This window comes from Papio anubis, chromosome 6 (assembly GCF_008728515.1).
Source record: "Papio anubis isolate 15944 chromosome 6, Panubis1.0, whole genome shotgun sequence".
In the NCBI taxonomy this organism is placed as follows: Eukaryota; Metazoa; Chordata; class Mammalia; order Primates; family Cercopithecidae; genus Papio; species Papio anubis.
Genome location: NC_044981.1, coordinates 26,253,245 through 26,262,307, shown reverse-complemented (window position 1 = coordinate 26,262,307; position 9,063 = coordinate 26,253,245). Strand labels below are relative to the sequence as shown.

The 9,063-nt window shown below is 43.2% G+C and overlaps 2 protein-coding genes across 2 annotated transcripts in view; one reads left to right on the top strand and one right to left on the bottom strand.

The window, feature by feature from the left end:
* Positions 1-1,475: 1,475 nt before the first annotated feature.
* LOC103883547 overlaps positions 1,476-9,063 on the bottom strand; it is a 37,405-nt gene continuing 29,817 nt past the window's right edge. The window contains exon 5 of the mRNA XM_009204582.4: positions 1,476-2,021. Within this exon, the coding sequence (XP_009202846.2) occupies positions 1,689-2,021 (333 nt within the window). The 3' untranslated portion in view covers positions 1,476-1,688. The remainder of the gene's footprint in view (positions 2,022-9,063) is intronic.
* H1-3 (H1.3 linker histone, cluster member) lies at positions 7,410-8,205 on the top strand. Its single transcript, XM_003897183.4, has one exon. The coding sequence runs from the start codon at positions 7,485-7,487 to the stop codon at positions 8,148-8,150; it is 666 nt and encodes a 221-aa protein (XP_003897232.1). The 5' UTR covers positions 7,410-7,484; the 3' UTR covers positions 8,151-8,205.

Here is a 9,063-nt window from a genome sequence, read left to right as displayed (position 1 = left end):
TCATAATTTTCTGTATCCCTATAAAGTATGACATAGTGTTTACACAGTAGATTGACCGTTGACAAAAAAACAAAAAAACAACAACAACAAAAAAAACAAATGAGAAGCCACTTCTTCGGTGTGGTGAAAAAATGAAAATGTTAGGAGGCAGGATCACAGGAGATAACATGGTAGGTTGACAAAGCACAAGGAGAAACACTTTAGGTTATAAATTACCAGTACTTGAGATCAATGACCTGAAATCACAGTAAGTGCCCCAGCAAAGAATTCACTGGGTAAGATAAAAACTTAGGCTTTTTTTTTTTTTTTCTTTTTGAGACAGAGCCTTGCTCTGTGCTCTAAGCCTAGAGTGCAGTGGCGCGAGGTCGGCTCAATGCAACCTCAGTCTCCCAGGTTCAAGCGATCCTCCTGCCTCAGCCTCCAGAGTAGCTGGGACTACAGGCGCGCGCCACCACGTCCCCGTCTGGCTAATTTTTGTATTTGTAGTAGAGATGGAGTTTTGCAGTGCTGGCCCGGCTGGTCTCGAACTCCTTGAGCTCAAGTGATCCACCCGCCTCCGCCTCCCAAAGTGCTGGGATTACAGATGGGATTACAGACATGAGCCACCGAGCCCGGGCAAACTTGTTTTTTTTTTTTTTAAAGACATGATCTCTGTTGCCCAGGCTTGGAGTGCAGCGGCGCCTTCTCAGCTCACTTAAATCTCCGCCTCCCCTGCTCAAACGATTCTCCTGCCTCAGCCCTTGCAGATTAGCTGCGACCGCGGGCGTCCGCCACCACGCCGCGCTAAATTTCCTATTTAAAATTTTTTAGTGGAGTCGGAATTTCACCATTTTGTTTGCCCAGCCTAGTCTCGAACCCCTGAGCTCTAGTAATCCGCCCGCCTTTGTCTCCCAAGGTGCTGTGATTGCAGGCCTGAGGCACCGCGACTGGACACAAGTAATGGATTTTTAAGTTTACCAGTAATTGATCTGTCCACAGCCGCCCTAAGATCATTCAGGTTCTATGGCTAATAAATAATAACACTTAGGCCGGGCACGGTGACTCACGCCTCTAATCCCTGCACTTTAGGGAGGCCAAGGCGGACGGATCACCTGAGGTCGGGAGTTCCAGACCAGCCTGACCAACACGTAGAAAACCAGTCTGTACTAAAAATACAAAATTAGCCGACCGTGGTGGTGCATGCCTGTAATCCCTGCTACTCTGGAGGTTGGCAGGAAAATCACTTAAACCCGGGGGTGGTTGCGGTGAGCAGAGATTGCCCCATTGCACTGGAGCCTGGATAAGAGCAACTCCGTTTCAAAAAATGTAATGCTTAGTGTAGTTAAGTCGTAGCCATCTAATATAGGAATAGTTAAATTTTAGAAAACTAGTAATAAAACACCATACGTCACGAAAGATTGCTGGTATTCCTGAATCATTTCCACTATTTTTTTCCGTGGAGGTTTGAGACCGAAATATCTTAACAAGTTTCTAAAGTCCTTTCGCTTTTTGTTCTTAACACATCCGCCATTTTGGGAGTATCGCTGAAAACGGCTTTTAACTCACCTACAACCCAATCAAGTTTACAAAACGAAACACAAATCGCCTGTATCTTCCCTGTAATCAGTTACAGCCCTCCGTGTGACGATGGAGGTGGCCCTGAAAAGGGCCTTTTATGGGTAAGCTGTTAAATAAAGCCGGGGTGAGGCTCAGCCACCAAAGCCGTACAGAGTGCGACCCTGGCGCTTGAGCGCGTAGACCACATCCATGGCGGTGACTGTCTTACGCTTGGCGTGCTCCGTGTAGGTTACAGCATCCCGAATCACATTCTCCAGAAACACCTTAAGCACACCTCGAGTCTCCTCATAAATGAGGCCCGAGATACGTTTCACGCCGCCGCGTCGGGCCAAACGACGGATGGCAGGTTTCGTGATGCCCTGGATGTTGTCACGCAACACTTTACGGTGGCGCTTGGCGCCTCCCTTTCCCAAACCTTTACCACCTTTGCCTCTACCAGACATTATCGGAGATGAACACCAACTCTTATCTCGGCAACTTTGCTACTCACTGAAGCCCCTTATATGTCAATTATGCGGACCTTTATGGAGACTGAATTTGAGGGGCGGGAACGAAACCTCTGTCTCCGCCTTTTCCGTACTTTACTGGGCGTCCCCTACGCTATTGCCTTGGGAAGGAAAGGGGGCGGTGAGGGTAGGGGAAATGCAACTTGATTTGACTCCTTCCCTCTTCCTTGTTTGGGTCTTGAGTGTAGGTTTTTGTGTCCTCTAGCCCAGTTTTTGTGGGCTCTCGAAGAACTGATAATATCTGTCTCTTAAAAGCCTTATCATTTGCAAAAAGGCAGTAACGCTACACTTGTCTACCAAATGGATAGACAAGAGAATAAAATTATTATTTATTTTGAAACAGTATCGCTCTGTTGCCCAGACTGGAGTGCAGTGGCGTGATCTCGGTTCACTGCAACTTCCGCCTCTTGAGTTCAAGCGATTCTCCTGCCTCAGCCTCTGGATTAGCTGCTACTACAGGCGCGCATCACCACGCCTGGCTAAGTTTTGTATTTTTAGTAGAGATGGGGTTTCGCCATGGTGACCAGGCTGGTCTCGAACTCCTGATCTCAGGTGATCGGGGGACCTCTCTTGGTCTCCCAAAGTGCTTGGATTACAGGCATGAGCCACTGCGCCTAGCCTTAATTTATAAATGTGAAGATTCTTTAAAAATGTATTTTTACTAATTTTTTTTTTTTGAGAGGGGTCTTGCTCTGTTGCCCAGGCTGGAGTGCAGTGGTGCTATCTCAGCTCACTGCAATCTCCGCCTTCTGGGTTCAAGCGATTCTCATGCCTCAGCCTCACAAGTAGCTGGGATTACAGGCATGCATCGCCACACCCAGGTAATTTTTGTATTTTCTCATTAAAGACAGGGTTTCGCCGTGTTGTCCAGGGTCGTCTTGAACTCCTGACCTCAGGTGATCCACCCGCCTTGGCCTCACAAAGTGCTGGGATTACCGGCGTGAGCCACCACGGCCGGCCATTTTTATTGATTCTTAAAATGTAGCAATACTGCTTAAATTTGGCCAATCATGGGACTTAGCGTTTGGCAGAGACGTATACATTCGTTTTCGGCATTCCTAATAAAGAAAGACCTCTAGTAAGGGAAACCAATATTAAGTGAAGTTTCATTTTTACTTTTTCAACGTTTAATGCAATGTCTGAGGCCTAACGATAAGGAACCCCAGGCTTGAAGACATTATCCTCTAATAAATGGTATTGTATTGTTGGCTTGATTCTGGAGTCTCATTACCTTGCTACCTACCAGTGCTTTTATGCCACTAAAGCATACATGGTAAATCATGGTGAATAAAGATTTGTAAATTAACAAAAATAATACTAATAAATTCTGTGAAATACTGTCCTAATAAAAGATTCCTGAAGAAATGTTCTACAGACATAGGGTATGTGTAGTAGAAAGATTCAACATTAACTCTTACATTCTACTCCTTCACATTCATTGCCTCCTGTATACTGCAGGGGCAACTTAAAAATTCCTTCTCTGCTGGTGCCTAAAGGCAGTGAGAAGATTATTCATTTTGTGCAGTTAAGAGTCTACTTAAATTTTGGCTTAGGTTCAGTTATCTGTAGGAATAGACACAAGGATCTCAAATGCTCTCCTTTTTGAGGTAGGCACCAAACAAGCATCATTCATTCACTCAACAATTTAATGTTCACCACATGCCAAGAATGGTGTACAAATACCAGGGTTACAAAGGTAATCACATTTATTCCCTTAAAGAATTCAAAAGTTTAGTAAAGGGAAAAGTAAACTCAGGGTTAGGGGGCAGATATCAGACGAGCATACTTCTACTTACTCTTGAGTATTTAAGGGTGGAGTAGCCATATCCCAGCTTTACTGGCATCACTCTGAAGCTTGTTAGACATACAGAATTTCGGGCTCAACCCCAATTCAATGGAATTGATATTGCATTTTTAATGAGATTTCTAAGTGGGTGGTGGGTATGCTCTTCCAAGTTTGAGAATAATTGTTTTAAAGCTCTGCTGTCCTATATTAGCCACTAGCAACATGTGCTCATTTTTATTTAAATTAATTTAAATTAAAAACTAATTTGTACACTTACTCTAGCCACATTAAGGTGCTCAATAGCCACATATGGGTAGTGGCTACCTATTGGACAGTGTCAATACAGAACATTTTTATCATTGCAGAAAGTTCTATTGGGCTGTATCTATGATAAGGGGGTTTCTTCTGAAGAGATTCTAATCCAGTCTAGAAGGGAACACGGAGTTTGGTGGACGCCTGAGACATGTAAAAAGAAAATTGTAAGTTTGAGTGTAGTAGTGGCCTTTTTAGGAAATAAAATTAATACAATACTGTTGTACCTGAAGAGGAATTTCAAGGACGGTTATAATCGATGTGATTTCTCATGGACCTTCTGAACACATTCAATTCTAACACAAAGCCTTACTTTCTGTAATAGTCTATATATGCTTTCACCCATTTTAATATTTATTCTACATATTTTCTTTTTTTGTTGATAATCTTTAAAATCTGAATTGTGTGATGCTTAAGCACTGTCTCACTGAATTGATCTAGTGAATACTACCTACAACTCTCACAGTCATTTACTGTGGTGGTGGTGGGGATAGGGGAGTTAACACAAAATGAAGAGAACACTGAGCCATAAGTTAGACAGCTATCATTTATCTAACTAGTTTTTCCTAGCTACTTTTTGCATCTATAAAATAAATATTTCCAACCATAGTGTAATGGGAAATCTACTGTTTTAGAATATATTCAGATTTAGGATTCCAAAGCAACACAGAACTCTTTTTGAGGACTACCAACGTAATAGGTGAAACTTTGCAGGACTTCAAGTTTACAGTCCATGGGGTGATCCAGCTTTCAGGAACCTTGTCCATGCTGCAATTACAGAGAAGATAAGTACCTAGGTCCCAAATTATGTAGCCCAGTTCCTTTCCTCTTTGAACATCTGGCAAAATTTGTTGGTGAAACTGAGTCTCAGTTATTGCCCTCCAGAAAGGGCAGAGATTAGTTAACCCAATGCCTTTTTACTTATTGAGACCCTAAGTAGCCATGGGAACCACTCAGTGTTGCACAAGAATGAAATGGTGGCATCTGTTAATTGACTATATCTAACAGGGTGAACAATTCCAACAATTATCCAACAAGTATTAAGACTACAATAACGATCAAAATAATAAACAGTAAACAATCAGAATTTTAGTTGTATCTTTACGTCTAGGCAATATAAAGCTATGGTCCCAAAAAAGAAATACTTATATTATGCTTGTGACTATCACTGTTAATAATGATATCCATGAAGATGCACTGTCCCTGCCTCCAGAAACCTATAAAATACTTCCCTACTGGAACTATGGGGTGCTACTAATCCAATTCTGTAAGTTTAGCTCTTTTATAAACTATATTTGTATTTTTGTGGTATATAACATGGTCTTAAGTCCCAGAGACTTGTTTTCAATACATGCAAGAGAGTAAATAATTACTTAATACAAGCGTAGTAATTTTTTTTTTTTTTTTTTTTTTTGAGAAGGAGTTTCACTCTTGTTGCCTAGGCTGGAGTGCAATGGTGCTATCTTGGCTCACTGCAACCTCCGCCTCCTGAGTTCAAGCGATTCTCCTACCTCAGCCTCCCAAGTAGCTGGGATTACAGGTGTGTGCTACCATGCCCAGCTAATTTTTGTATTTTTAGTAGAGACAAGGTTTTACCATGTTGGTTAGGCTGGTCTCGAACTCCTGAACCTCAGGTAGTCTGCCCACCTTGGCCTCACAAAGTGCTGGGATTACAGGTGTGAGACAAGCCACTGCATCTGGCCAAGACAAGCTAAGTAATTTTTTATGAAATTTGTTGAATGAGGAAAGATGACATCTTTAAAGTTGATTATTTTATCTAGGGTTTATATGAAAAAATCTTCTAATCACTATTGAGTGTAGGCCAGAATAACTTGATTTTTTGAAACGAGTATTTTTGTCAGAGGAAACATAAGATCAAACTACTTCTCTTGTTTCTTTAACAAACATAGGAGTTCATTTCAGCATCTGATTATTTGATGGAGAATATTAATATGCTTAATTATCCAATAATAACCTAATTCCATCAGCTGTATTGCAAACTAACAGATAAGGAATGATAAGGAATAGTGAAGTTACTCATGTTTGCTCTGAAATATTTGTTCAGCTCCTTAGGTGGACATATTCAACCTGTTAATTTAGGGTGTGACAGCTTAGTTCGTATTTTGCGTGTAAAAAGCCAAGGAGAATGATGAAAATTTAGAAAGTGATTTAAATAAGATTGTTTTCTTTCTAAACCTTGATGCCCACACTTGCAATGTTGAAAGTTTGTATTTTATTTTTTTAAAGTGATTCTTACCAGTTATTCAAACAGTTTGTATACAGAGGAAGTGAAATTTGTATTATATGATTTCAAAATATAAAAAATGTACAAAATTCTATGAGGAATATTAGCAAAATAATAGTGTCTTTCATTAAATTATTTATAAAGTGATGGGACACGAACATGTACACAAGCTCTCAATGCTCATAGTTGGCAAAATGATGTTGGCCTGCCATTCTGTTATTTGTTGGTTCAGTTTTCTTTTTTGGAGATGTGGTAGTTGATCTTTAATGCCCATTCTAGGTCGGAAAAATCCATGATGCTAACTTTTAAGAGAAGGTTGGTGACTCTACTTAGGATTTTTTTTCTATAACAGGAATGATGTCGCCTCACGCTTATCTTTCTGGAAATGTTTAAACCACTGAAATACAGAGATCAAATCCAACTTACACACTGGTAACTCAAATATTATTTTTTAAAACTATCTTTTCTAAAATAATCACCCCTCTTATACATAGAACTTTCTACCTCAGCGCCAATTCCTAGAGGTTGATGCAAACAACTCGCCAGAGAGCCTGTGCTATTGCTCCTGCGAAAAACACCAATTTCCCTACACATTTGAATAAAAATGAGTTTATCTATATAAATTTGAGACGATAAGAATTCACAGAACAATGCCCTGGAAGAGACATTTGCAAATGAAAGAGGGAGAAATAGTATTTTTAAGGAAAACCTGAAAGTTGTCTCGATTTGACCGAAGTTTGAAAGAGAGTTGGGGGAATAAGAAAAGTTTCAAGATGCCGCTTTTAAAACTATGCATAGGAAAAAAGGCAGGAATGAAGCCCGAAGTCTCTCGGATCAGTTTCCCCCAAATTCCTCATTATTTCATGCCCAGATTTCTTATATTTTTACTCTTTTTTAAGGGGCAAGAAACACAGCAGCGCGGTAGATCGGAGGAGTCCTTTTCCAGCAGCTCCGCGCATGGAGCAAGGAACCAATCATCACTCAGCGTCTCTCTATATAAACCCTCAGCCTCCGGCGTAGAGAACACGCCGTGCTGACAGTTTGAGATTACTTTTGTCTTTTCTGGCAAGACAAAAACATGTCGGAGACTGCTCCAGTTGCTCCTATCACTCCTGCACCCGCAGAAAAAATACCTGTGAAGAAAAAGGCGAAGAAGGCTGGCGCTACTGCTGGGAAACGCAAGGCATCCGGACCCCCAGTGTCTGAGCTCATCACCAAGGCAGTGGCAGCTTCTAAAGAGCGCAGCGGCGTTTCTCTGGCCGCGCTTAAGAAAGCGCTTGCGGCTGCTGGCTACGATGTAGAGAAAAACAACAGCCGCATCAAGCTTGGCCTCAAGAGCTTGGTGAGCAAGGGTACTCTGGTGCAGACCAAAGGCACCGGTGCTTCTGGCTCCTTTAAACTGAACAAGAAAGCCGCTTCCGGGGAAGGCAAACCCAAGGCCAAGAAAGCTGGCTCAGCCAAGCCTAGAAAGCCCGCTGCAGCAGCCAAGAAGCCCAAGAAAGCGAGTGGCGCCGCTACCCCGAAAAAAAGCGTCAAAAAGACTCCTAAGAAGGCAAAGAAGCCAGCAACAGCTGCTGGAACCAAGAAAGTGACCAAGAGTGCGAAAAAGGTGAAAACACCCCAGCCAAAAAAAGCCGCCAAGAGTCCAGCTAAGGCCAAAACCCCTAAGCCCAAGGCAGCCAAGCCTAAGTCGGCGAAGCCGAAGGTTACAAAGGCAAAGAAGGCAGCTCCGAAGAAAAAGTGAAACTGGCGGGACGTTCCGCTTTGAAAATTTAAACGGCTCTTTTCAGAGCCACCCATAGGTCTCAGTCAAAAGAGCTGGCGCCTTTTTTGCGGGGCCAGGGGGGCTGCGGATGTGGTGTGCGGGCGCGGTCTATCCCAGTCATGCCGGTTGGGGTTCAGTAACTCACAGCTCCCAGCACCCTGGGCGCAAGAATCCTTCTGCCTCAGCCACAGCCACCGGAGTAGCTAAGGCTACTTGAACCACCAGGTTTTGCTTTTTCTTCAAATTCCCGCGGTGGTGTGTGATTGGCCGGCTGATTTCTCTCAAAGCGTGCGCTTAAAAAGTGGCTCTGAAAAAATTTTATTCCTGGCACAGGGATATGGTGTAAATGCTTTAGTTTGCTTTAGCATTGAGGTGACTTCTTGAGCACAGCCTGTCCTGGTTGTGAGCAGTACCTGGCATGCCCAAGGTTCCTGGGGCCTACCATCTTGTGCAGCGTTGAAAATGGCCAACTGCAGGTGGCGCCCGGTGTCTGTCTTTTAGCAGGCTTGTGAAACCCCTTAGCTCTGGGATATGGGCTGTCAGGTACCGTACTTGGAAATAGGCAGTGTGGGCCTGCACTGCCTGGCGAGGCGGCTTCCCTATAATCCCAGCATTTTGAAAGGCCGAGGCGGCCGCATCACGAGGTCAGGAGTTCGAGGCCAGCCTGAAAAACACGGTGAAACCCTCTCTCTACTAAACAAAATATAAAAATTAGGCGTAGTGCGGCGCGCCTGTAATTCCAGCTACTTGGGGGGGGCTGAGGCCGAAGAATCACTTGAACCTGGGAGGCGGAAGTTGTAGTGAGCCGAGATTGCTCCACTGCACTCCAGCCTGGGCGATAGAGGGAGCCTGTCTCAAAAAGTGTGGCCATTCTTTTTCTGTCAGTGACCAG